The following is a 27075-nucleotide window of genomic DNA, read 5'->3' on the forward strand; positions in this document are numbered from 1 at the left end:
GAAGGAAACATGAGCAACAGAATTATCTTGATCTCAGGAAGCAACGATTGCCAGGACCTAGCTAAGTCAGATTAAAATGGATCCATGTCACTCTGCTCTGTTACTGCATGCTGATCAGGTACATCTCTTTTCCCAGGTGCGGATTGAGGATGACATTGTGGTGACAGCCAGTGGAATGGAGTTGCTGACTTGTGTCCCGCGCACAGCAGAGGAGATTGAAGCGTTCCTGTCTGAGGCTCAAGGCAGCCCCAAATCTTTTGCTTCAGCCTCTAGCTAGGTGCCACCTCCTCTTGCTCTTTGGTGCTTCTTGTAGCCCATCCAGGTCTACAAGAAGAGCAGCTGCTTGCTTATAAAGGAAAGAAACCTTTACAATCAAAGTACATTTTTTTCCTATGGCAAAAGATATGGAAAAAGGTGATGGCACAAATGGCCAAATCTGATTTTAGCATTTGATTCTCCATCTTGCCTCTTTACAAGCTTTGCCCTGAACGATGGGCATAGCTGCTGTTAAACAAATATAAGAATCAGTGCAATAGAATCTCCTCTTAGTAGCCAATAAAGAGCACAAGTTCTGCAGATGAAACAAATGAATAAAATGTTGCTTTGAAGATCTCTTTGGTCTTCCATATCTTTTCTGAGATTCTTTTCAGTGTTGAGGTTTTGAAAGATTTGACTCTGTCCCAGTCCCCCTTAAGTGTGAGGGGTGGAAAGGAGGTGCCCTCCAGCCTGCTTTGGACCCCAGTTTCCCACAGCCACAGCTCTCTCCTTCCTACCTTTAGCTGAAGAGAAAGGAGAGAGAGAAGCAACCAGCTTCTTGCCACTCCACCCCTTCCAGCCAAGGATTGTCTCAGCACACGCATTGGAGTGGCTTAGTGACTATGTTGGGCTCTTCTCAAGTGTGTAACTCCAAACATCTATTTTCCTGAGGAAGGACCCCAGATAAGGGATGGAAACATCAGCTTCACATTCTACCCTATTGTCTTTTGCAATGGAGAAACAACTCCACTTGAAATGTGTGTTCATTTTGCCTAATACTGTATGCAATTTGTGTATCTGCATGGATAGTATATGCTTTACTTCAAAACAGTATTTGGCTGCCTTATACACAACAGAATTCCCTTTTGTATACGTTCTAAATGAGAAAACTGCAAACAAAAATCTAAAAAGTGGTCCTTTAAAAAGCAGAGAGAGAAATAAGAAAGTAATACATGGAATCTGTAGAACTAGAAAATTATACAAGAGGAATGAATCATAAGCAACATAACTATGTACCAGACTTACAAAGATATTTATGGAACACTTGAGTAGGAAAATAATGCTAAAGTATTAAAATACTAATTAAAAGAAGCAAATAAAATGTGACAATGCTTAGCAACAGCATTGCAGCAGAGTTGTAAAGGAAGGAAAGATGTAGGTAGCTTTTTAGCTTCTATGATGTATGTAGATAAATGTTTACCAGGAGTAAATCTTAAAAGCAATGTTAAGAATGCAGTATGAATGGTTTAATATGAATAATTGAGTATATAAAAGAATATATTTAGTTGAGTGAAAGCCAAAATTGAAGAAGTAGAGCAAACAAGGTAAGTTAGGACCCCCAAATTGGATGAACTTTTTTCCTGGCATGAAAGAAGAAAGTGGATTCCCCCCCCCCCCAAAAAAAAATGCTTCAGGTAAAATGAAACAAATGTGGTGCAGGCACTTTTTTAAAAAAAGGAACTTGAAAAGTATTTGAAAATTTAGTATGACTGGCTTTTAAGAAAGTTATAGAAGCTAGTCCCAAATGGATATGGATTGAGAAATAATCTCTCATCTGTATTTTACATTTTTTTAATGTTACATTTGGTCTACAAATGCATGAGAGGTTTATATAAGAAATTTTATATGTAAAACATGTAGTTTATCAGATGAGACAGGGATTCTGCTCTGCTTTTTAAAACAGTTCTAGTGTGCAATGATTCTTGCATAATGTACTCTGGTATATCTGTATCTCTCTCAAGGGTGATCTTCTAACCATGGCCTCCATTCCCCCTCCCTGTTCTCTCAAGATGCAGTGTCGGTGGGACTGAGCTTGATAGCCTAAAATGATTAGGCTTCAGATATAAAATACCTGTTTTACAGAAATATAAGTCAGCATATTGTTGTAAGGCTTTTTATTAATACTTTCTACCACCATCAACTGAGTTTTTTCTAAATACGTGTACAAACATGGTAACTTCAAAAGAAGGGGAGGTATAAAAGTCATTTTCACTATTCAGTCAATCATATGCAAACATTATGGAGAGATTGTGAAAGAAAATAAATTAAGGTTACATGAACTTCCCTGCTGTTAAATATGTTTGTTTTATTCTACTCCAAAAAATAAACTACCAGCATTTGAAGTGTCAAAAAGCCCTGTTTTCCCCACAGGAATGCCACAGAGCAAAAGATTTAATTTTATGGACTCTGTTGGAAAGATGATTATGTATTTTTGGTACACTGTGGAATTAAATTTGAACCTGGGCCAGGGACTAGAACTAGAACTCGCCATTCTAGTCACCATTGCCTGTTTCTAGCCTGGAGCCTTCCCCACTAGACCAACTAGCTCTTACATCTACACGCTAAGCCAATCCGTTTAGAGGCTGCTGGAAAAGTAGCAGCAGCTGGGAAAAACCTTCCCCCGCCCCAATCCCTGTGCAGAGACTGCAGATGTTTAGAACGGTGGCCAGCTGCAGGGTCACTACAGTTGCCCAATTCCATGGCCACAGGAATGAAGGTGGAAGTTGTTCACACCTAGAACAGGTCCATTTTCAGACCACAGATAAAGCAGGACCCGCAGAAGACCATACTCCTTGGGTCTTGGCCAGCCTTCCTGTCTTCGCATCGACAACAATTTCTTAGGCACCGCTACTGAGCAAGCCGCCTCAACCTCAGGAGTTGTACACAGCAAATACTTGTGCTGCATGTTTGAAAATCTCAACCTAAATTACACAGCAAGCCTTGCACTACAAAATAAGTGGGAAAGGAAAACCTTAAAGCTTATTTAATCAGCAATTCAGCTGATTATCAGCATATGGATATTTACTTGTTACCCTGCTGAAAAAAAGCTGTCAACCAAACAACTAATTTAAGGCTTTCATCCACTTCATAAAAATAGTTTGTAAATTTGCATATGAATATCTGAGGATTGTTCACACTTTCTTTGATCCACGCTTGCCTTGCAGGAAACCACTTTGAAAGAGGCACCTCCTCCTGGGCAAGATAAACTGGAGATTGAGAAGAATGTCTGCACATTCTTACCCTAAAACAATTTATATTTTGAAAAAGTACTGTCCAATCATCATGCCCAGAAACTAAATAATTTAATAAATGATGCAGTCCTAATTTTAGTGACCGTAATTTGAGGATGTTTCTCCATTTTTATCATTTTATCAAAAACAAAATACATTAACACTTAATTTAAAACATACTTAACAAATTTTCAATTTCCTTGCATCAGAGTGTTAAGCCTACTAAAAAATGTCAAAAATGACAGATGGTACAAAGCAGATTCCTCTCCATTCTATTATCTGACGCACAAAGGGAAGATGTGTCCACATGGTTTATCTACTGTCCAGGTCCATCTGAATGTGTTGCAGAGTTTTCTGTGCCCAGAGGCTGCACACTGTCTGTGAAATTGTGAGCATGCTCAAGAAACAAATCTTTCAGTACACTCAGCTCCTTTGTGAGGAGCTTGATTTTGGCCTCCAAGCGTTCATTTTCTTCTTTTAGCTGGTTTACCCTCTGGAGGGTATCCTGGGCTTTTTGCTTGCTTTTCAAGCGGCTCTTCTTCACCGCCATGTTATTGCGCTCTCTGCGCTGGCGGTACTCATCACTGTTTCTATCAACAATCGAATTCTTTTTGCCCTGCTTACTAGGAGGTGCAGCTTTGCCCCCACCTCCAGGACTAACAGGCACCAGCTGAGGAACTTGTTGCAACCCACTTGTGTGTGCTTGGGTATAGATGACACTTACTCCATTGGTTTCTGCAGTGGTGTTCTGTTGTGATGTCTTGCTCATTTGGACAAGTTCTTCTTTAGACCCGCAGTGTGATTTGTAAGAAAAAATATGTTCTGGAATTTCAAGATGTGTCTGGAGCAGCTTCACACAGACCGACACACTAAATCTAGAAAGAAAAATACAGGGTTTTTTTTTCAAAATGTATAATGCCATATCTGCTCAATATGGTTTTCGATCAACATCTACACTAGAAGGCTGCACAGGCAAATATCGTATGTGTTGCTTGCTAAAGCTACTTCTTTTACATTTCCCAGTTACCATATTTGGATTGTTATTCATTCACAGTTGTACCAATTATACCTTAAATTACATGGTGCCAGATATAAGTAAACATTTTGCCCAAATGAGGCCCAGGGATTAATTCATTATGTTGTTGTGTATGTGCTGTTGATGAAACCAACATTAGTTTATGCTGTGACCCAATCATGGGTTTTAGTCCATAAGATGAATACCAGTATCCATTCCGACACAAAATTACTTTTAGACATTACAAGTAAAAACCACCACTCAGCTTAAGTAGATTTAAATGGGTACAACTGGGGGTGGGCACAGGATAAGTCAAAGCTAGGGCCTCACTGGCTTTAAGTTAAAGGTGGCTACATGAGGGTTAGAAGGCAGCACAGCAAGATAAAATGTCAGGGGAAATTTCTCATGTATCTACGCTCTGCTGCCTCTCATGGCTAGTAAAAACATCAAGATTCAAAGACGTTTTCAGCCTGAATGCTTTCTTTCGTTTAGTGCTATTCCAATTTTCTCTGATCTTCACAAAAACCACTTAGTAGAGAAAACCTCAGTTTTTAATTGGTATTCAAAAGATGGGGATGATTAAATATTGGATATAAGAACGATAATGGGAGTCAGAATTAGGCCTTCAGATGCTCTTTGTGGAGACGGAGTATCTCAGATCTTCTAGATTACCTACAATGTCTACTTGCCCCAGCATTAAAAAAAATTACACAAGTTTTCAATCTATCAGGTTCTTCCTTCTTACAAATTGGGGTGCAAGTGGAATGGGTGATAGACTAAAACGGATACTGCAGGCGACAAGGAATGCGACTCTTCTTTCTCGTCTATCTACCGTATGACAGTACTGTTTAAAGACCTAATTTATTACTCAAATTTCTATTACCATCTCCCCCTAAAAAGGGGGATTCTGTTATTACACTGTTACTCAGAGAAAGACTGTATCCCCCCAAATGGACAAGCCAAAATGGTTATGATCTGTTAACTACCTACTATCTGCCTTGAACTACTGAAGCTGGTAATTAGCTACAGAGCTTAAGAGGACCATCTTTACTCAGAGTAAGTCTTTACCATTCTGTAGTGAACAAATCAATACGAGTATGATACTCTTCTATGGATGCACATGTTTTGGCATCCAGATACATGCACATCCAAAAATCATAAATGGTATGTCTTCCATTCCACAGGAGAACTTACTTCTGTTAGACATGCACAGCATTTTTCTGCATTGTAATATTTTAGGTTACTTAACTTTATTTCAATGGCATTATAGTTTGAGAGTTACAGAACTGTACACTGAATATGATTTTCCTATTGAAAGATTGAAAACTGCAACTTTATATCCAGGAAATTAACTCTCAAACATAAATGCTCCAGTTCCAAGCAGTCCTTATAGCTGCTTGATCTCATTATTGCTTCCCTCTTAGCAACCTCTCAGCAACATGCCAAGATGTTTTCAGCTATCACAAAGGGATCCCCAGTGGATGAATGTCTAGCCAGGTCTTAACTGTTTTCAATTTTACAACCTTGTCTTGGCAACTGTGCTTACTGTCTAACTTCTGCTCTATTTTAAAGATTTTTGCCAAATTCCTTCCAGCTGGAATGTAATACAAAGACTTAAGAAGGGGGAGGGGCAGGCGCAAGAACAAGGCTATTTGTGTCTTCTAAATTGTGAATGTAAAGAATTTAGTTCCCTCCCTTCCAAATGGCCTCAGTCCAGCCATGTATCCAATATGGTTCCAGTACTATGTCACTCTTCAGCAAAGGATCGTTACCTTGCCATGGTGCTGGAGCTTGAGCACCTCAATGATGCCATGAGGTAAACCATGAAGGGCCACCCAAGACAGGAAGGTCATGACAGAGAGGTCAGACTAAATGCGATCCCTGGGGAAGGCAATGGCAACCCACCCCAGTATTCTTGCCGTGAAAACTCAACGGATCAGTACAACCAGAGATGAGACCCCCAGGTCGGAAGATGGTCAAAATGCTACTGGGGAGGAACAGAGGATGAGCTCAACTAGCCCCAGACGTGATGACGCAGCTAGCTCAAAGCCGAAAGGACGGCTAGCGGCCGACGGTGCTGGTGGTGAACGGCGAATCCAATGTTCTGAGGGTCAACACACCATTGGAACCTGGAATGTAAGATCTATGAGCCAGGGCAAAGTGGATGTGGTTATTGGTGAGATGTCAAGATTAAAGACAGACATTTTGGGCGTCAGTGAACTGAAATGGACTGGAATGGGCCACTTCACATCAAATGACCACCAGATCTACGACTGTGGACAAGAGGACCACAGAAGAAATGGAGTAGCCTTCATAATTAATAGTCAAGTGGCTAAAGCAGTGCTTGGATACAATCTAAAAAACGATAGCATGATCTCAATTCGAATTCAGGGCAAGCCACCTAACATCACAGTGATCCAAATATACGCCCCAACCACAGATGCTGAAGAAGCTGAAGTAGAGCAATTCTATGAGGATCTGCAGCACCTACTGGACAATACGCCTAAAGGAGATGTTATTTTCATTACAGGAGACTGGAATGCTAAGGTGGGCAGTCAAATGACACCTGGAATTACAGGTAAGCATGGCCTGGGAGGACAAAATGAAGCAGGACATAGGCTGACAGAATTTTGCCAAGACAACTCACTCTGCATAACAAACACTCTCTTCCAACAGCCTAAGAGACGGCTTTATACATGGACTTCACCAGATGGGTGAAGGGACGCGGTGGTGCTGCGGGTTAAACCGCTGAGCTGTCGATTGGAAGGTCAGCGGTTCGAAACCGCGCGGCGGGGTGAGCTCCCGTTGTTAATCCCAGCTCCTGCTCACCTAGCAGTTCGAAAACATGCAAATGTGAGTAGATCAATAGGTACCGCTTCGGCGGGAAGGTAACGGCGTTCCGAGTCGTCATGCTGGCCACATGACCCGGAAGTGTCTATGACAACGCCGGCTCCAAGGCTTAGAAACGGAGATGAGCACCGCCCCCTAGAGTCGGATTCGACTGGACTTTATGTCAAGGGAAACCTTTACCTTTACTCACCAGATGCATGCTATATGCCAGCAAATTTGGAAAACACAAGAATGGCCATCAGATTGGAAAAAATCAACTTATATCCCCATACCAAAAAAGGGAAACACTAAAGAATGTTCAAACTATCAAACAGAGGCACTCATTTCACATGCCAGTAAGGTAATGCTCAAGATCCTGCTAGGTAGACTTCAGCAATTCATGGAGCGAGAATTGCCAGACGTACAAGCTGGGTTTAGAAAAGGCAGAGGAACTAGGGACCAAATGACCAATATCCGCTAGATAATGGAAAAAGCCAGGGAGTTTCAGAAAAACATCTATTTCTGTTTTATTGACTATTCTAAAGCCTTTGACTGTGTGGACCATAACAAATTGTGGCCAGTTCTTAGCGGTATGGGGATACCAAGTCATCTTGTCTGCCTCCTGAAGAATCTGTATAACGACCAAGTAGCAACAGTAAGAACAGACCACGGAACAACGGATTGGTTTAAGATTGGGAAAGGAGTACGGCAGGGCTGTATACTCTCACCCTACCTATTCAACTTGTATGCAGAACACATCATGCGACATGCTGGGCTTGAGGAATCCAAGGCTGGAGTTAAATCACTGGAAGAAACATTAAAAATCTCAGATATGCAGATGATACCACTTTGATGGCTGAAAGCAAAGAGGAACTGAGGAGCCTTATGATGAAGGTGAAAGAAGAAAGTGCAAAAGCTGGCTTGCAGCTAAACCTCAAAAAAACCAAGATTATGGCAACCAGCCTGATTGATAACTGGCAAATAGAGGGAGAAAATGTAGAAGCAGTGAAAGACTTTGTATTTCTAGGTGCGAAGATTACTGCAGATGCTGACTGCAGTCAGGAAATCAGAAGATGTTTAATCCTTGGGAGAAGAGCAATGACCAATCTCGATAAAATAGTTAAGAGCAGAGACATCACACTGACAACAAAGGCCCGCATAGTTAAAGCAATGGTGTTCCCCGTAGTAACATATGGCTGCGAGAGCTGGACCATAAGGAAGGCTGAGAAGGAAGATCGATGCTTTTGAACTGTGGTGTTGGAGGAAAATTCTGAGGGTGCCTTGGACTGCAAGAAGATCCAACCAGTCCATCCTCCAGGAAATAAAGCCAGACTGCTCACTTGAGGGAACGATATTAAAGGCAAAACTGAAATACTTTGGCCCCATGATGAGAAGACAGGACACCTGGAGAAGATGCTGATGCTAGGGAGAGTGTAGGGCAAAAGGAAGAGGGGCCGACCAAGGGCAAGATGGACGGATGATATTCTAGAGGTGACGGACTCGTCCCTGGGGGAGCTGGGGGTGGTGACGACCGACAGAAAGCTCTGGCATGGGCTGGTCCATGAAGTCACGAAGAGTCGGAAGCGACTGAACAAATAAACAACAACTATGTCACTAACAGGAAAGAGATGCTGCCATATTTACTGGCATATTTTTTAATATGGACCTCAAGCATCCCTAAGAGTCACTTCCTCTAAAACAGAGTATGACTGCAATGTTACAAGGACTGGGGGAAGAAAAAACACACACACAAACACCTCCATACGCTCAGATATATTGGCCTTTTTAGAGTCGCAAGATTACTATGTGCACAAAGATGGAAAGATTTGGCATTACTACCATGGAGGAATGGCTGGTGAGATTGACAGAACTTGCTGAGATGGACAAACTGACTTCTCTGATTAGAGAAAGGTCATTATTGACATTCATCAATGATAGGAAACTCCTTACGACTTTTTGTGTTAAAAAAAATGATGTTTTGACCTATGGTTTGGATGATTAGAAAGGTTATAGAAAGAAGGGAATTATGATGTAATCTTAGAGAGGTTTGATTAGAATTGTGTGTATAACTGCCAAGAAGATCGGGGAGGGGAGGGCAGGCAGGCAGGCGTACCTTTGACAGATGCCTGAGGTGGCTGACCTTGGGAAATTCCACCAGTGGCTGGGAAGGGCTGGACTAAAGACAGCACTGAGGCACTGATCAGGGCAGCACAAGCACAGGCCCTAAGCGCCCGATCCACAGAAATGGGGGTCTATCACACTAGACTGGACCCTCTGTGATGGACTGCTCCCATCTGGGTGTGTTTCCTTTCAACTTCAGCGTGGTGGTGTACAGAGGCCAAATGCCAAAACAGTTATCCTTGTTCCAATATTTCTGGTCCTGACTGTATGACCGTTCCTTGCACTTATGACCATCACAGCACCCCACAGCCACATGATCAAAATTTGGGTGCTTGGCAACCAGCATGTATTTATGATGGTTGCAGCATCCCGGAGTCATGTGATTGCCATTTGCAACCTTCCCAGCCAGCTTCTGACAAGAAAAGTCAATGGGGGAAACCAGATTCGCTTGACTACCACGATTCACTTAACAACCACGTGATTTGCTTAACAGCTATGGGCAAAAGAGGTTGTAAAATTGGGCATGGTCATGTGATGCCTCACTTAATCTGCATCAACCTAGCAACCGAAGTTCCAGTCCCAACTGTGATCATAAGCCAAGGCTACCTATGCATATTTTTTGTTCTTTTTTCCCTTTTCTTTTTTTCTATCTACTTTCTATCTATTTCTATATACTGGCCTTTTTAGCATGGAACAGTGTACCGGTGTTGTGGGAATCCAGTGTTATATTCATTTAACAAATTTATATAGTCATCCATTGCACGACTCTGGGTGGCACACACAATTTAAACAAAACAGTTAAAGCCTTAAAAACTATTAAAAAAAACAATTAAAAACATAAACAAAACCACAGGAGAGTGCATGCAATGTCTTGCATATAATATAAGCCATTTCACAGGCTCCTTATTTCCACAGGATCTCCAAGCCCGCTGACAGAACTAAGTTTTAAGGGATTTCTAGAAAGTCAGTAGGATCTGGGCCAACCTCGCCCCGGGGGAGATGATGTTCCAAAGGGTGGGTGCTATGGTAGAGAAGTCTTGCCTCTTGGATCCTGTCAACTGGAACTCCTTATAGATGGGACCTATACCATGTACCTCCTGCTGACCTGATGGGATGGGTAAATGTAACTGGGGAGAAGTGGTCTCTCAAATGATTTGGTCCCATGCCATGTAGGGCTTTAAAGATCAAAAACAGTACTTTGAATTGAACCCAGAAGCAAACTGGCAACTAATGCAGCTTGCGGAGCAGAGGTCTAATGTACAATTTTAGGAGTACATATAACCTCCCATGCCACTGCATTTTGCACCAATGGAAGCTTCCAGATACTCTTCAAGGACAGCCCCATGTAAAGAGCATTACAGTAGTCCTTTTGGAAAGTGACCAGAACATGAGTTACTGAGAGCAGAGCCTCCCAGATGCAACTGGTGCACTACATGAAGTTGCGCAAAGGCCCTCCTAGCCACACCACCACCTATTCATCAAGCAGGAGTCGTGAGTCCAGAAGGACCCACAGATTGCACAAAAAGTCTGTTTGGGGCAGTGCAACCCCATCCAGCACCAAAGATGGTAAACTTCCAAATATGGAAGCCCACAAAACCCAAAGCCACTCAATCTTGCCAGGGTTCTGCTGAAGCACACTGTTCCCCATCCAGACTCCCACAGCCTCCAGGCATTGAGACAGGACATCAACAGCATCACTTAGTTTGCTTGAAGATGTACAATTGGGTATCATCAGCATACTGATGATACCTCACCCCATGGAGACGGATGATCTCAGTGGCTTCATGCAGATGTTAAACAGAATTTGGAGAGTTCCAAACCCTGGAGAACCCCACATAGGAGGGACCAAGGGCGGGACCTCTCACACCCGATCAATGCTGACTGGAATCATCCCCACAGGAAGAAAGAGAACCAGCACAAAATACAGTGCCATCTACTCCCAACCCACAGAGCCAATCCAGAAGTATACTATGGTTGATCAAAGGCTGCTGAGATGCACTACTCCCATCCCATTCCCACCAGAACACTGTGACTTGGCTGATACAACTATGAGATTCGCTTTGTATGTAGCTTAGTATGATCCTTATTTCAGTCACAGACCAGCATAAAATACAAGCAAGAAAAATTATACATATTTCAGTAATACTGCTGAAAATTGTGAGAGACAAAAGATAACTAAAAGCCAGGATTGCTTACACAATACTATAAAATTAAAACACTAAAATGTCTCTATAAAAAAACTTAATACTAAGACTACAGACTAAAGGGGGAGCCTCAGAAAGGATGTAAAAACAAAGATTTTTAAAAAGTAAAAAAAGGAATTCTCAGTAGGTTTTTTTCAGCGTATGCTTCATTCTTCTTCCTCCAGACATACTGCTGATCCATCGGGCTGAAAAGTTCCAGTTTTGTTTCATCGCTCCACAGAACAGAATCCCAAAACTTCTGTGGCTTACTGATACGATTTTGAGCATATTGGAGCCGACTTTTCTTGTACTTTTGGGTCAGTAGTGGTGTATGTCTTGGAGTTCTAGCATGGAAACCTTCTGTGTTTAGTATGCTGAAAAGAACACGCTGCCTACAGTTAAGCATGGTGGTGGCTTGGTGATGCTCTGGGGCTGCTTTGCATCCTCTGGCACTGGAAACCTGCAGCGTGTGGACAGCAAGATGGATTCATTGAAGTATCAGGAAATCCTAGGAGAAAAAGTCATGCCGTCTGTAAGGAAGCTGAAGCTTGGTCATCATTGGACCTTCCAACAGGACAATGATCCCAAGCATACCTCAAATTCCACTAAGGCTTGGATGCAGTAGTCCTGGAAGATTCTACAGTGACCATCAGTCACCTGACTTGAACCCCACAGAAAATCTCTGGTGGGATTTGAAGAAGGCGGTTGCACCATGCAAACCCAAGAATATTACTAAATATTACTCATGAGCAATGGGCTAAGATTCCTCAGGAACACTGCCAGAAGTTGGTGTCTGGCTATGCATCTCGTTTGCAGCAGGTCATAACAGCAAAAAGGTGCTCTACTAAGTAGAGCAGGGGTTGAATAATTTTGAGATTGGAGAAGTCACGATAAGTTGCATTTTCAGTTGACTTTGGGGACACCACTTGAAGCACTTGTTGTGTTGAGCTATTTCAATTGCTTTTGTTTGATTTGTTCATTGCTAACAGCTGAAAGTCTGTACATTTTGGCAATCAACCTGATTTGCAATGGGGGTTGAATAATTTCGATTGCAACTGTATACTCTCATTTCAAAGACAGCACAGTAGTCAAAGGCCCGTGAGTTCCATTGCTCTGCAGGTGTTGCCAGAATGGCTTAATATCTACCAAGTACTTTGCAATTCAGTATAAGCCACAACTCATTCATAATAGATGAAAACAGAGCACAAAACTAGACAGAGGAAAAATAATGAATATGAAAACATCACAGGCCTTTTGAAAAATTGACAGCAATATCCAAGTGGCCAAATCCTATCATAATTTGTCAGACTGGGCAAACCACAGAAGCATCTCTCTTTCAGCAACTCAGGTGAAAAGAAAAAAAAATCCTTGCTGAAGATGACAGTTTCAGGGCACCTCAGGAAATAATAAAGCAATTACTTGGGACTAGAAGCCTAAGGTTTTAAACAGGGATCAGAGCATCTTGGTCCTTTCTTGCAATTGTAAAGGGAAAAGGAGCTGGCAGTCGAAAAAAGTGTATTTGCACTGAATAAAATGTTTTCCCCATAGTATTATCCCCAAGGATCTGAGAATCTTATAGAGGAAGAAGAAAGCTGCATGGGCTCAAGTCATAGGAAGAAGTGTGTTTTCACTGCAGACAGTACTCGGGTCACAACAGCAATTGGGACTGGAATTTCTGTCACTAAGCGATGTGGTTTTGCCATCTTAACCCTGGGACCACGTGTGTCGTTAAGCAGGAAGAGGTGGGAGTCCCAGGCAAGCAGGTTGGCAGGTGAGAGCTGAGAGTGAGAACTACTGGCAGGTGTGTAGGTGCTGTGAGGGGCGCGCGGGTACCACAGACAGGCACTAGGGAGCGTGGGTGAAGCAGGGGGTGGGTGGGTACCACCAGTAGGTACTAGGGAGCACAGGTGGGTGAAAAAGCTGCAGGAGCAACTTGCAGCCTCCTGCTAGCTTCCCCATTGACTTTGCTTATGGGAAGACAGCAGGGAACATCAGAAATCACAATAACATGAGAGCGGCTCATTGCAATATCATAATCACAAGCAGGGTGCTGAGCACCCAAATCACGATCACATGAACGTGGGGACGCTGTAATGGCCAGAACTCCAAGGACCCGTCCTAAGTCTCCCTCGTTCCGCACCATCATAAGTCTGAACAGTTGCTGAACAAGTGATTGTAACTTGAGGATTACTTCTACAGTTAAAGCTGCACTGGGAACATTCTGACCATTTTTGTGCCACAAAAGCATTAGTCAAACGAACATAGTTTTTTATGTCTCTTGTCACTTAAACAGTAACATTTATATTTTCACATTACATTCTGACCGAAATAGCTTAGGCAGGTTGTAACAGGCAAAGTTCTTGAAAGGAACGATCAGAGAGTGCTAACACATTTATATATGTTTATGAATACACACACACGCACACACTCATGAATTCATTCCTGGAGAAGGCAGAAAATAACCAACAGAACCAGTGGGAGGGGCATGAAAGATAAAGCATCTTTTCAGTCCTTGTAATGAAGAAAACTGCTAGTATTACCTGTCCTACAAGACCAAAAATGCAGATTTAAAGCCAAAAAGGCGACAGCATTTTGAAGGAAGAGGCGGGAAAAAAAATATTCTCTCATCACACATGCCTCTGCTTTCAGGTATGCTGTAAGGTAACTCCCCAAATTCCAGTCAGAATACATTTGGAGGGGACCAGGTTGGGAAGGCTGGACATGATTTTAAGGTCTGCAAATAATTAACAGCTACATTTTGATGGAAAGTTTAACTTGAGAAAGTTTGCTGGGTACCACTGAAATAGTCCTGGCCTGAAAAGTACACTGCTTGTGGAAAAGCTAAGGCAAATTTGTCTTTTTCATATTCACAAAGAATTCTGAAAAAAAGCCAGTCGCTTTATTGAAAAGAACAGAGGTGCTACGCTTCCACAAGCTGGAGTGCTTATTCTGAATCATCATCAAAGCACGCTCAGCTGTCGTATCCACTAAATAATCAGGCCATCCAGACTACATTTTACTAGCTACCTAATTAGTAGGACTGTGTAAAACTCACCAATTCTGAAACATTCCATTCCTTCACTGAAACATGCCTTTCTAGGGGCAATCTGGCAGTTTCCAAATGTAAATCCTCCAAGCCAGAAGCAGTTTGTGATGCTTTAGACCTAGCACTCTGGCTGAAAGCTGTTTGAGAAACATTGCATTAGTCTTGTTAAGTTAGCAAAGCTGGCAGAGGGTCACTAAATTAAAATAAGCCAAGTGAAACCTAACTGGATAGGAGTACCCAATGCCTGGAAAGAGCCTATTCCTCAAGCGTAAAGGCCCACGTTCAGAGAACAGAAATTCATCTTCCTCAATTTTTAAGATCCCATTTCAGAAGGGCTAAATTTAATCTTGTCCAAATTATAAACAGAATGGTTATCACCCTAAAATAAAGTGCTGTACCATCCTACACTCCATCATAAACTTTTGACAGAATGCAGACACAGCTTCCTTTCACTCCACCAGTTTGCTTAACATTAGTCTGATAAAAAGATAAAACAATTCTGTACACTTCTGTTATCTTAATACACAAATTGCCTTCATCACTGATACTTCCTATGCAACTGCTTGTAAGGTATTTTTAATACAGTAGGTAATCATATATAAATTTCCATCCTAAGTCTTAAAGAGACCAGAAGTCCACATCCTATCTATCATTCACTAATCTCTTTATTCTTAGTTTTGTCTAAAGTTTTCAATACAACATGCTTAAAAAGTCCACGTTGTCTATAAATACTTCATACAACTTTTAGAAGTTAGTATATCTAGACATGCTTAGTTACATACTGGTCATTTTATCTATATTTTATTCAGATTTTTTCCAAAACTATGTACTTTAGTAGACAGCTCGCAGCCTTGGTTATCCAAATTGATATGTTGTTTTTGCATTACTATCAATAGAAAATAAAGGTTTTTATAATGCACAAAGCTGCCAGTTATGCAAAGCTTTGGTGATTTCCCAAGAAACCAAAATAGCAGTCCACGTGCAAAGCTACCTTCCTGCTCTTACCAAATACAAACCAAGGAGTGATAAAAGCTTTGTCTGTAATGTCTCCAGTCATAAGGAACAACGCCCAGCACAAAGACACCTGAACATCCAAGCACATCGCATACGCAAAAAGCCTTATCCTGAAGCTAAGAAACACATTAAAAATGTGTAAGAGCCACAGTGGATGATGCAATGCTGTCATCTATTTGTGGAGTTGATTTTAAAAAGTGTTTTGGGGTTGTTGTTTTTAACCTCCTGTGAAGCTTACCAAACAGCTTCATCTTTCTGTTCCTCACTGAAAACAGGTGGGAAAAGTTATCTGTATGATTTGCTACTAAATTTCATCAGCACAACCTCAGGAAGTTGCAAGAAAATATTGGGGTTACAATTCCATCTTTGCCTTACATGCCAAAGTTATTATGGTAAAGAGATAACTGTTGTGTCTGCACATATTTCCAGCTGAGGACCACTATCTGGAGAATACTATGACCCCTGAGAATATACAAGGTAGCAGCCCTCATTATAATCAATGATTTCAATACCCTTCCCCTAGGTTTTTTTAATTACCAATTTTAAAATGATACACACTGAAAAACAGGTAATACCATCCTAGAGAGATATGCATCACAGTATTCCACAGCAGTTTCTGAACGTATTGGTTAGATCTTGAGATCTTAAAAGGATAATCAGAACTTTTTTCAGAATCTATTAGAACACTTATTTCTGTTTAAAAGAAGTTTCCAAATTGAACTCAATTCCTGGGACTTCATGGGCACATCTATAAACTTCCTTGGCAGCAGCACACAAGTGGTCTGCCATTACTGTCTTCTGGGATGTTCTATGACTTCTCAGTCTACTCTGCTACCTGGGGATTGCCCTGTGGCCCCCCATCCAAACCTGGGGCAGGCATGACCATGCTTAGTTTTGGAGCATGCAATAAATTTTGTTTTACAAACCGCAATATTTTAACCATCCTGAGCTATTTCAAGAAGTGCTAGTACAGAATGCTTCTGTTGGAAGGGGCCATTAAGGCTAACCTGCTTTTCAGTGCAGGAATCCAGACTACAGCATCCCAGAGAGAGGCGCTCTCTCTGACAATCTGTTCAGCTAACAAAGATCAGTCAAACTGAGGAATTACAATAAACCTGGAACAGCTCAGATTCCAATGTCAGTGTCCCCTTACTTTGAACACTTTGATTGCTGATGGTATTTCTGACACAAGCCATAGCGCTGAAGCTCTTTACAACCAGTACAGCATTCTATACAGTTGTGCTCCTAAGTTTACATGCCCGTTGCAGAATTTATTTATTTATATTTCAAATTTCTATCAATGCCCCTCTCTCCCAAAAAGGAGACTCTTTGTAAGATGTGGACCATTTTGTAGGTATAGTTGAGTAATCAGACAAAACATTTTTTATTTTTAATGTGATTCAAATTAAACTTTTAGGCATCACAGAATAGCACAACCATTATACAAACCACAGCAATAAAAGAATAAAATGGTCCTGTTCAAAGGTTTGCATACCCTTAGCTCTTAATAACATGTTTTGCCCCCTCTAGCAGCAATGATGGCATGCAGTCTTTTGTGATAGTTGTGAACGAGGCCCTTTATTTTCACATGTGGTAAAGCTGCCCATTCTTCTTAGCAAAGAGCCTCCAGGTCCTGTACACGCTTTGGTTGTCCAATGTGAACAGCACGTTTGAGATCTCCCTAAAGCAGCTCAATGATGCCGAGGTCAGGAGACTGTGACGGCCACTCCAGAACCTTCACTTTGTTCTGCTGCAGCCACTGAAGGGTTGACTTTCTGATCACTGTCATCTAGGAAAGTCCAAGTGTACCTCATGCGCAGCTTCCAGGCTGATGAATGCAAATTTTCCTCCAATATTTTCTGCTAATATGCTGAATTCATCTTGCCATCAATGCTGACTAAATTCCCTGTGCTACTGTAGCTCCCCCCACCCCAAACAGCAGAGATCCACCTCCATGCTTCACAATAGGGATGGTGTGCTTCTCTTCTTGGGCCTTGTGGGCACCTTTCCAAACATAGTGTTTATGGTTGTGACCATAAAGTTGAATTCTGGTCTTCACTCCAAATGATTTTGTTCCTTAAGATTTGAGGCTTCTCTAGGTGCTGTTTGGCATATTGTAAGCAGGGTTTTTCCTGGCAACTCTACCACATGGCCCATTTTTGTTCAAGCATCTCTTTATTGTGCATGCTGAAACAGCCACACTACTTTGTTTCAGAGAAGTGTGTATTTCAGTAGAAGCTGCTTGTTTTTCTTTGCATCCCAAATTTTCCCGGCAGTTGTGTCTGACATCTTTCTTGGTCTACCTGACCATGGCTTAATATTAACAGAACCCCTGATTTTCCACTTTTTGATCAGAGTTCGAACAGTACTGGCATTTTCAAATCTTTGGACATATTTTTATATCCTTTTTCCTGATTTATAAAGTTGAACTACTTTTGCTTGCAGGTCCTTTGACAGTTCTTTTGCTCTCCCCATGCTTCAGTAACCAGCAAAGTCAGTGCAGCCCTGGATGAAATGCACAAGGGTTTATCAAGAGCTAAGAAACTCAGTGACTAATTATACAAAGACACTAATTACAATCAAACAAGGAACAGGTGTGGATACTTACCCTTCACTGCCATCTCAGCCTGTGTGTCAACTTGAGTGTTTACAGTATTATCAGGCCAAACATTCTAAGGTATGCAAACTTTTCAACAGGCCCATTTTATTATTTCCTTTATTGCTATGGTTTGTTTAATAGTTCTGCTATTCTGTGACACCCAATTATTTAATTTGAATCACATTACAAAAAAAATGTGTTGTCTGATCACCCATGTTAACTTACAAAATGATCTACATCATACAAACTCTGCAAGCGGTGTGTAAACTTAGGAGCACAACCGTATATCCTGAAAGCTCTTCCGGTTTATTCCGCTGGAAGCAGCCAATGCTAGTTACCGTTTCCTGAACTGCTTCTCCTCCAAGCAACCGAAAGTGATAAACGCCGCACCTCCAGCCCTCTGCCAACAGCCAGCGCAAGCTTAGCCCGGAGAAACCGAAGAGGTGATTCGAGGTCCACCCAAGGCCGTCTTCGTGCCGGAGAAAAACCACCCCCTGCCGAAGGGACGATGCCCCAAGAGGCCTCCGGGGAAGGATGGCTGTCCTGTAGCTCGGAGGGGCGCCTGGCGCGGCGACGCCGGCCCTACCCGCTTCCTCCAGCCGGCCCCCGCCAGCCCCTCCCGCAAGCCGGGCGCTTCCCCACGTGCCAAGCCATGACTTCATCCCAGCAGGGACGGGGCCGCGGTTGCTCCGAGGTTGCATCATCCTCCCAGGCGCATGCGCATGCGCGGTCCCCTTTCCCTGCCTGCCGGCACGCGCTGGGATCCCTCCGGCCAGGGGGAGGGGGGCGGCCGCGGCAACAGCCCGCGCCGCCCACGGGGAGGGGGCGCGCGAGGAGATCCGCGACGGGCGCCAGATGGGAGCCGGAGTCCAGAGGCGCCTCGGTCCCGGCCTGAGGGGAACTGGCCTCCGAGGCGGCGGCAGGAGCCCCAGGCCGGCTTCTCTCGCGCGGGGAACGGGACGGTAGGCCCACCCCGGCCCTGGATCGCCCCCAGGCCCCTCGGGCGGATGCCGCCAGTCCCCCACCGAAGCCGCTGCGGGCGGAGAGGGTCAGGCGAGCCGTGGTGGACGCCTACCTGCTCCGGGAGGGAGGCGCGAGCCCGACCAGTCCCGACTCGGCTCGCCGCCGCTGCCTTCTCGCCGCCGTCCTTTCTCCGGGAAAGGCGGGAGCAGGAGATTGCGAAACGCCCGCCAGCCAATCGCGGGGCAGCTTACCTCAGGGCTGACGCAACCTCCCTGTCCGATTGGAACTGGCAGGCGCCTGGCCCAATCGCAGATCAGCTTCCCGAGAATGCGCCTTCCCTACCGCCAATCGCAGGCCGACGGGGCTGGAAGGAGCAGGCCCTGTAGCCAATCGAGGGCTTCGCCTCGCTACAAGAATTAGGCGGGATGACTGAGCGGGGGAGGGGGCGTCCTTTGTGCTCCCTGAGAGCGAGCGGGATGGCCTCTCCTGGCTACACTCACACAACCCGTGTAACGCGAGTCCGCAAGCCCCTATGCTGTTTTCACCATGCATGTAATGCATATGCCAATACACTGTAGTAGTCTTCACGTGATTGCCCAATTTATACAACAAGCAAAGACTGGGTTCCCACGTGCTAGTCTGGGGTCCTGTTGGAGTGAGTGACTAAGTGCCGCACTGCGGGTCTGATGCTCTTCAAACCTCTTTCCAATAATAATAATAACAATAATAATAATAATAATACCACCACCACCACCTCGGGAAGGACTGGATAGGTGGACAAAAACGCCAAATCCAGTCTAAACATCTGGCTGGCTGTGTGATCAACCATATAATGATGCATTTCTGAAGTGCATTATTCTTAATAACCATCCTTCACAACTGGTCATGGATCTTCCGCTGCACAGGCAGGCACCCAGACGGATCCAAATCTGTTGGGGCAGGGGAGGGTGTGCTGCTGGAGCCTGAGACACGGAGCAACACAACTGGCCAGCCCGGTTTTAGCCCAGTGTCTTGTCTGAACCCAGCCTCCTCTGGCCAGAAAAGACATCCACAAGGATGCCCTCGCCTTCTCTCTTCTCATCATCTCCTCTTTATTTTTCCTTTGGCAGGAAGGCAGGTGGGCAGCCAGGCTTCAGATGTGGGGGTTGACCCCTTGGCGACCTTCAGGCTCCCCATTTCCTCTTCTAACAAGAAGGTCAAAGGGCGGGGAGACCCTTGGCACCATTAGAGGGGTCCATGGCCAGCTGAGGAACACTGTGGGGAAGGGGATGCCATGGCAATGGAAACTGCCTAGAGATCCACCATTACAATCATGATTTTTTAAAATACAAAATCTGGGGTGTGTGCAGTGGTTGTGTCTCTTTGTTCCGCTGCCCCTGGATCTCTCTTGGGCCGTGAAGTGTCCTTAGGCAGATGTTGGACTACCAGGAGTTGAAGCTTCCCAGGTTCCTTGTAGCGTTGCACCAGAGCCTGCCTCTGATGCGCATTATGCCTCCAGTCACCACCCTTTAACCCTGCACAGCACCATCCTGGCATGTTTCTACCTAGTTCTGGGCCTCAAAAGCCGGAAACAAGCCATCTGAAGGGCGGTTTTAGTGTGCTGTACCTTAAACTGACCATAACAATTAACTTAACCTTAACAACTTTCAGGAATATTTAACAGAGTGTTTAATCTCACAGGGGATCTAGGTGCATGCAGTTTAGAATCACTACATCTCGGTCAGAAATTGAGCAACAATTACTATCTGGATGGGCAGCTGTGAGGAAGAGAAGGGAAGGGACCAAGCGCCGGCTGATGTGCATTTCTCATCCTCATTCCTGTTCCTGTAGGTGTGTGCACCCAGGCAATCCCACTTCCCCTAAAGGTCCCTAAAAGCTATGTAAAACCAGAGCCAGTTTGAATGTAGTAAAGGTAAAGGTAAAGGTTTCCCTTGACGTAAAGTCCAGTCGTGTCCGACTCTAGGGGGCGCTGCTCATCTCCGTTTCTAAGCCTTGGAGCCGGCGTCCGTAGACACTTTCCGGGTCATGTGGCCAGCATGACGACTCGGAACGCCGTTACCTTCCCGCCGAAGCGGTACCTATTGATCTACTCACATTGGCATGTTTTCGAACTGCTAGGTGAGCAGGAGCTGGGATTAACAACGGGAGCTCACCCCGCCGCGCGGTTTCGAACCGCCGACCTTCCGATCGGCAGCTCAGCGGTTTAACCCGCAGCGCCACCGCATCCCTAGTTTGAATGTAAAGCTATGTAAAACAAGAGCCAGTTTGGTCTAGTGATTAAGGTGCTGGGCTAGAAACCAGGACACTGGGAGTTCTAGTCCCGCCCTTGGCATGAAAGCATGAAGGCTGGGTGACCTTGGGCCAGTCCCTCTCTCTCGGCCCAACTCACTTCACAGGGTGGTTGTTGTGGGGAAAATAGGAGGACGAAGGAGTACTAGACATGTTCGCTGCCTTGAGTTATTTATAAAAATAATAAAGGGATAGAAAATAAATTAAATAAATAAATAATGTGCCATGACAGCCGTATGCAAAAGTTGTCTTTCTGAAATGTAGCTAGTTTTATGTGTACACTAAGTGCAAAACTTGTACCTGAAGCTGATTTCTCACTCTCTAGCAGTCCAGGAATTCCCCATGGAAGAATCTTGTCAAGCAACCAGAAGTCGATGGCAGACATTCATTAAGGGTAATGAATTCTGTTCAAGACAGAGGGAGATAGTTAGGGAGATGACCTTGACAAGATAATATTCAGAAGTGACTCAGGCAGATGCCTCCCTGATTCACTGGAATATGAGAAAGAGGAGGAGGGAAAGCGCAATCAGACTGGCGAGATTCTGTTGTTATAGCCTATCTCAATAAAGTGTGGACCTAGAAAAATCTAGGGTTGATTTTTCTGGTCTGGTCTACCTAGTGGGCCTGACAGAAGATGAGTGGGAAAGAAGAATATCACTGTGCAAATCCCACCTTCCTTCCATTGTGAATCAACAAAATAAGGTCTGTAACTCTAAACTTAACTCATCTTTGACTCTGGGTGGGGGTTGCACTCTCCCAGACAGAATTGGTGTGCAGTTTGTTCTCAACTGACAGCTCCTGCTCAATGAGCAGATGGCAGCTGTGGCGAGTAGGGCCCTTGCACAACTTCATCTTGGGCACCAATTGCTCCCCTTCCTGGAATGGGAGGCTCTGCTCTCAATCGCTTACGCCTTCCAGTAGTCACTTCCCACTTGGACTACTGCAATGCAGTCTCCATGGGGCTGCCCTTGAAGAGTACTCTGAAGTTGCAGTTCATCCAGAATGCATCAGCACAGGCAGTTTGGGGCACACCCTGGTACACCCATACAACATCTCTGCTTCATGAACTGCACTGGCTTCCAACAGGCTTCTGGGTGCAATTTAAGGACTTTGCCCTATGCAGCAAAGGGCCAAATTATTTGCATGTGGTCTGTCCCCCATTATATCATAATTCAGTTGAGAGTATCATCTGATGTCAGCCCCATGAGGTAGACCAGACCCGGAAATCAATTCCATAGGAAGACTAAAATGGTTTTTATTGCAGCAACAACAGAATCTTGCAAGGTTGATTGTGCTGTGCCTCATCCTCCTTCCATGCCAGTGAATCAGGAGTGTCTGTCTGAGCTGCTTCCTGACATCATCTGGATGCTCTGGACTTCAAAAATGCCGTAGTCCCTTTTGCCTAGGCAGTGGAGCCTACACGCCTTCCTCAGGGACATCTTTTGAACTCCCTTCCTCTGGCCCCAAGTCCCCAAAAAGAATGACTGCTGTTCTTAATCTGAGTCGCCCTGGTTCTGGTCTGATGCAAAGCACTACGGGCTTAGAAATCCCTCAAAATCCAATCTGAATCTTTGGTTCAGCAAATTGAGACAATTTGATTCAAACAGTTGATTTGCAGCAAATTTGTCCTAACAGCCAGGAACCACGCTGAGACGAGGAATAGGTCTCTAGTGTTTTATTACTGCTACAGTAGACAGAAAATCCTAACAAACTGAAGAAGCGTGGGAAAACTCAGACAGATAAACCCAAAAGTCAAGGCGGGTCTGTTCTGTGTCTCTTTGAATGGCTGCTCAACTCCTCGCTACTACGCATGCGTTTTCCCCCCTGGATAGGGGCCCCCTCCTGCTCACCATCAGTACTCATGACAAAATCCAACTGGATAAAAAGGGCTTGTGTCCCTCGACAGCAGGATACTTACCAGAGTCCGGGTCATCTCACTGCTCTGTGTCTCAGGTGTTTGCAGTTTTATGGTCAATGCCCATAATAAAAAATATTTGTGTGGCTCAGAGGTACCTAGATATTGTCAAGATTACAAACATGAGTAAGTAGGGATAGGACGAAAGAAATCTTTGCAAACATCTTAATGGGAACAGAGTGTGGACAATGGCCATAGAACTCCAACTGAGGGGACCACAACCATTTTCAGCTCAAGGGCCAAATCCCACCCTGAGGAAGGTCTCAGGCACCACATCTCCAGTGTGCAGAACTGAAGTGAGGTAGGGCCAACAATGTGATTTTTATTAATTTAACCTTCAGGGCATATCCTTCATCAAGAGATGAAGCCCTAATGTGATGAGAGCTAATACAGGTGGACCTTGCTTACCGACTGCCATTCTCTGACCTCCCCCCCCCATTTTATAAATGTGAAAGCCTGGGGAAGAAGAACCAGTGAACAGTGAACAGCTAATCCATAATTATATACAAGAGTTGATTTATTTCTATCTCCCTGGAACAATTCTCCCTAGGCTCAATACAGCTAGAGTTTTTCATAAAATGTCAGTTTTCATAATTTAGGGGTATACTTCAACATCAAATTTACATCTTTAACTGCTGTGTTTTCCCCCAAAGTAATATTGTCATAAAAGAGCCAATTTGGTGTAGTGGTTAAAGGCACCAGGCTAGAAACTGGGAGACTGAGTTCTAGTCCTTCCTTGGGCACAAAGCCAGCTGGGCAACCTTGGGTGAGTCACTCTCTCTCAGCCCTGAGAACCAGGCAATGGCAAGCCACTTCCGAAAACCTTGCCAAGAAAGCTGCGGAGACTTGTCCAGGCAGTTTCTGAGAATTGGACACAATTGAACAGATTAAAAAAAAAAACCTACTATATATCTACAAAGCACAACATGCATCAACCTCTTTTGAAAAAATATTAGTCTTTGGGAAAACTCAAGGCAGAAACTTTACTGAAGCATTTCACTGAGGTTTCTTTCACACAGAAGGGCAACATGGATGTTGAATTAGTGTCACACCTTTATGAGCCCACATGCCATGTGACTTTTCCTTGCAAGCTTAGCTGATTGACTTTTGGCTCAGTTGCCACTCCAGAGAAAGCAAACAATATCAAACAATGTCCCTTTGGCAGCACCATGACTGGTTCTTGGTTGCAAGCAAGCGAGACCTTTGCAGAGACCCAGTGAGTTGGGGCAATTGCTTGAGTATCCTCCATCAGTCAAGTTTAAAGAGATGTTGCTCCTTAGGCCGCTCTGCCTTGGAGTTAGACTGAGCCTAGTGCTGGGCCAAGAGAGCCAGTTTGGCGTAGTGGTTACGGCACCAGGCTAGAAACCAGGAGACCGTGAGTTCTGGTCCCACCTTAGTTATGAAGCCAGCTTGGGCCAGTTACTTTCTCTCAGTCCTAGGAAGGTGGCAATGGCAAACCACTTCCGAATAACCTTGCCTAGAAAGCTGCAGGGACTTGTCCAGGCAGTCTCCAAGAATCAGACATGATTTTAAAAAACCCGTTGTCATATGTAATAACTTGAAGCCGCACAAGAGCCATGGATGGACATGGCTGGATCATACGAGTCAGAGAGTCCCTAAATTACTTGCATGAACCAATAAGCAACAGTGAGCACCTGTTGCTAAATCATTCAAGTTTCTTGCAGAGACGATCAGTAAGAATAAAAAGCAATTTAAAATCCTAAGTCTGCAAAAACTGCCTCTCCTGGGAAAGTAGCCAAGAGGAGAATTAAAGAATTTATGAAGGCATCGAATCTGAACCAAATCAAGATGACTGTCGCAGGCTCCAAAGCGAATGTCCTGGTATCCCCAGCATCAACACTTTATCTCCCTGCGTCTGCAGGTACACATCCCTCATCTGACAAGACCTGTGGCCTTCATAGGAGGTGCTTCCCTGCTGGGGCCACTCTTGCAATCATCTACATCTACTGTCCCACAGTTCTTCACTGTTGAATGCTGCTGCTTTGCCTGAAATCCTTCCTGAAGCGCCTGCAGCCTCCACCTTGGGGTCAGGGTGCAACCCCCGAGCCACAACATGCAGCCAATTTTTTTTGTACTTTTTCCATCTCTTCTGTCACCAGCTTCTAGCCTGACAAAGAGCGCTGAAAGGCTTAACAGCCGGTTTTATGATATTTCCCTGGCCACCATAAAAGTACTGCTCAGTCGTGACTTTGGACCTACACAGTTATCTCTACTTTTGACATCCCAGCACAGTGCACAGCACAAAACCATGCTGAGCTGTGTTATCAGTAGAGATCCCACAAGAACGGCAAGAAGAGCACCCGGTGCTTCTCATAACTGCTCTCACAGCTGATCTTTGAAAGCAGTCCAAATGCCAGGGTTGAGATTCTGCAGGCAGGTTTAACCTTTCAACTGCACGAAGCAGCTTCTTTTCATAATGGGGCCACACCTTCGTGCTTTTATCATTCCAAGCTTCTCAGTTTTTTAGAAGCCGCACAGGTATAGGGATAGGCCACGTTTCTAAGCTAGTGGCAAACTTACAATTTTAAGAGGAAGTCCTAAGCACTCTGACAAGTTTGCTCTCATAAATTTGTTCTCCACACCTCTAGCCTTCTTCCTTAGGATGCCACTTCCCACCCCAATTTACAGGGGACAGGTAGCTGCAACCTCCCATCACACTGATTCTCTAAGAACAACTGAAGTCTATATAGCACCCTTGACAATGAAGATACTGAAGTGGTGGGGAGCTTCGGCCTTTTAGGGCCAACCATCAACAGTAAAGGAATCGGCAGTCAAGAAATACGCCGCAGACCAGCACTTGGTGGAGCAGCCGTGAAGGCCCCGGAAAAGATATTCAGATGCTGTGATATGACAGTACCTACAAAATTCTGAATCGTGCAAGCTACGGTATTCCCTGTGACACTCTATGGAAGTGAACATTGGATTTTGAGGAAGCAAGTTAGGAAGAGAATTGACACTTTTGAACTTTGGAGTCAAAGACTCCTACGAATACTGTGGACAGCCAAGAAAGCAAACGAATGGATCATAGAACAAATCAACCCAGAACACTAATTCAAAGCACAAATCATCAGGCTCAAATTATCATATTTTGGATATATACAAAGACTTAACTCTCTGGAGAAGTCTATGAGCGTTGAATGAGAAGTAATGCCTCCATCTCCATAACCTTAGTTTAAATAGGGGTATTTTGATCCTTGAAGCAAGAAAATAATCTTTGAAATGATCTGTTTTGTCACCTGTATTCACTACTCCATATAATCACACCATTTTCTATACACCTCTGCCAACGATGGACAAGCTTCTTAAAGCCATCACAAAATAATTCAAAATTTTATCTCTTCAAGCAGATCCCGATAGTCCTTTCCGCCTCTTCATCTGAATCAAACAGATGCCCATGAAGGTATTCCTTCAATTTTGGGAAATGATGGAAGCTGCATGGTGCTAAGTTGGACCCCATGCCGGATGGGGTAAGATAGTTAGATCCAACATCACAATTCCCTCTTGGGTGGCTCATGAGGTATGAGGCCTGGCATTATCTTGTTGCAGCAACATTTCCTTCTTGTTTCCCCAAACTCTGCTTAGTCATTGTTTCAAAATGTTGAGTGTTACAGTGTAGTGCTCTGAGTTGATAGTGATGCCAGGTCCAAGGGGATCCATAAGAATAATGCCATCTGTATCCCCCAAAACTGTAACCATGAGTTTTCCTGCCAAAACCTGGATTTTGAAAAAAAAATTGCAGTGAAATTTTGTGATGATGTTCCATGGATCAACGCTTTATTTCTGAATCATAATGATGAGCCCATATTTCATTGGT

At 44.0% G+C, this 27075-nt stretch overlaps 2 protein-coding genes across 3 annotated transcripts in view; one reads left to right on the forward strand and one right to left on the reverse strand.

Moving 5' to 3' along the window:
- Positions 1 to 610, forward strand: part of PEPD (peptidase D) — a 152782-nt gene extending 152172 nt beyond the window's left edge. The window contains exon 15 of the mRNA XM_063312857.1: positions 137 to 610. Coding sequence (XP_063168927.1) covers positions 137 to 277 — 141 coding nt within the window. The 3' untranslated portion in view covers positions 278 to 610. The remainder of the gene's footprint in view (positions 1 to 136) is intronic.
- A 1525-nt stretch (positions 611 to 2135) lies between these two features.
- On the reverse strand, positions 2136 to 21749 carry CEBPG (CCAAT enhancer binding protein gamma). Of its 2 annotated transcripts, none has more exons than XM_063312863.1 (2): positions 21626 to 21749; positions 2136 to 4141 (listed from the first exon to the last, which is right to left on the reverse strand). In XM_063312863.1, exon 2 carries the CDS (start codon positions 4033 to 4035, stop codon positions 3583 to 3585), a length of 453 nt encoding a protein of 150 aa, XP_063168933.1. In that variant the 5' UTR covers positions 4036 to 4141; positions 21626 to 21749; the 3' UTR covers positions 2136 to 3582. The 2 variants fall into 2 exon arrangements, with proteins under 2 accessions (XP_063168933.1, XP_063168932.1); XM_063312862.1 differs by lacking the exon at positions 21626 to 21749 and adding an exon at positions 19149 to 19296.
- Positions 21750 to 27075: the final 5326 nt, after the last annotated feature.

Source organism: Candoia aspera, chromosome 11 (genome assembly GCF_035149785.1).
Source record: "Candoia aspera isolate rCanAsp1 chromosome 11, rCanAsp1.hap2, whole genome shotgun sequence".
NCBI classification, from domain to species: Eukaryota; Metazoa; Chordata; class Lepidosauria; order Squamata; family Boidae; genus Candoia; species Candoia aspera.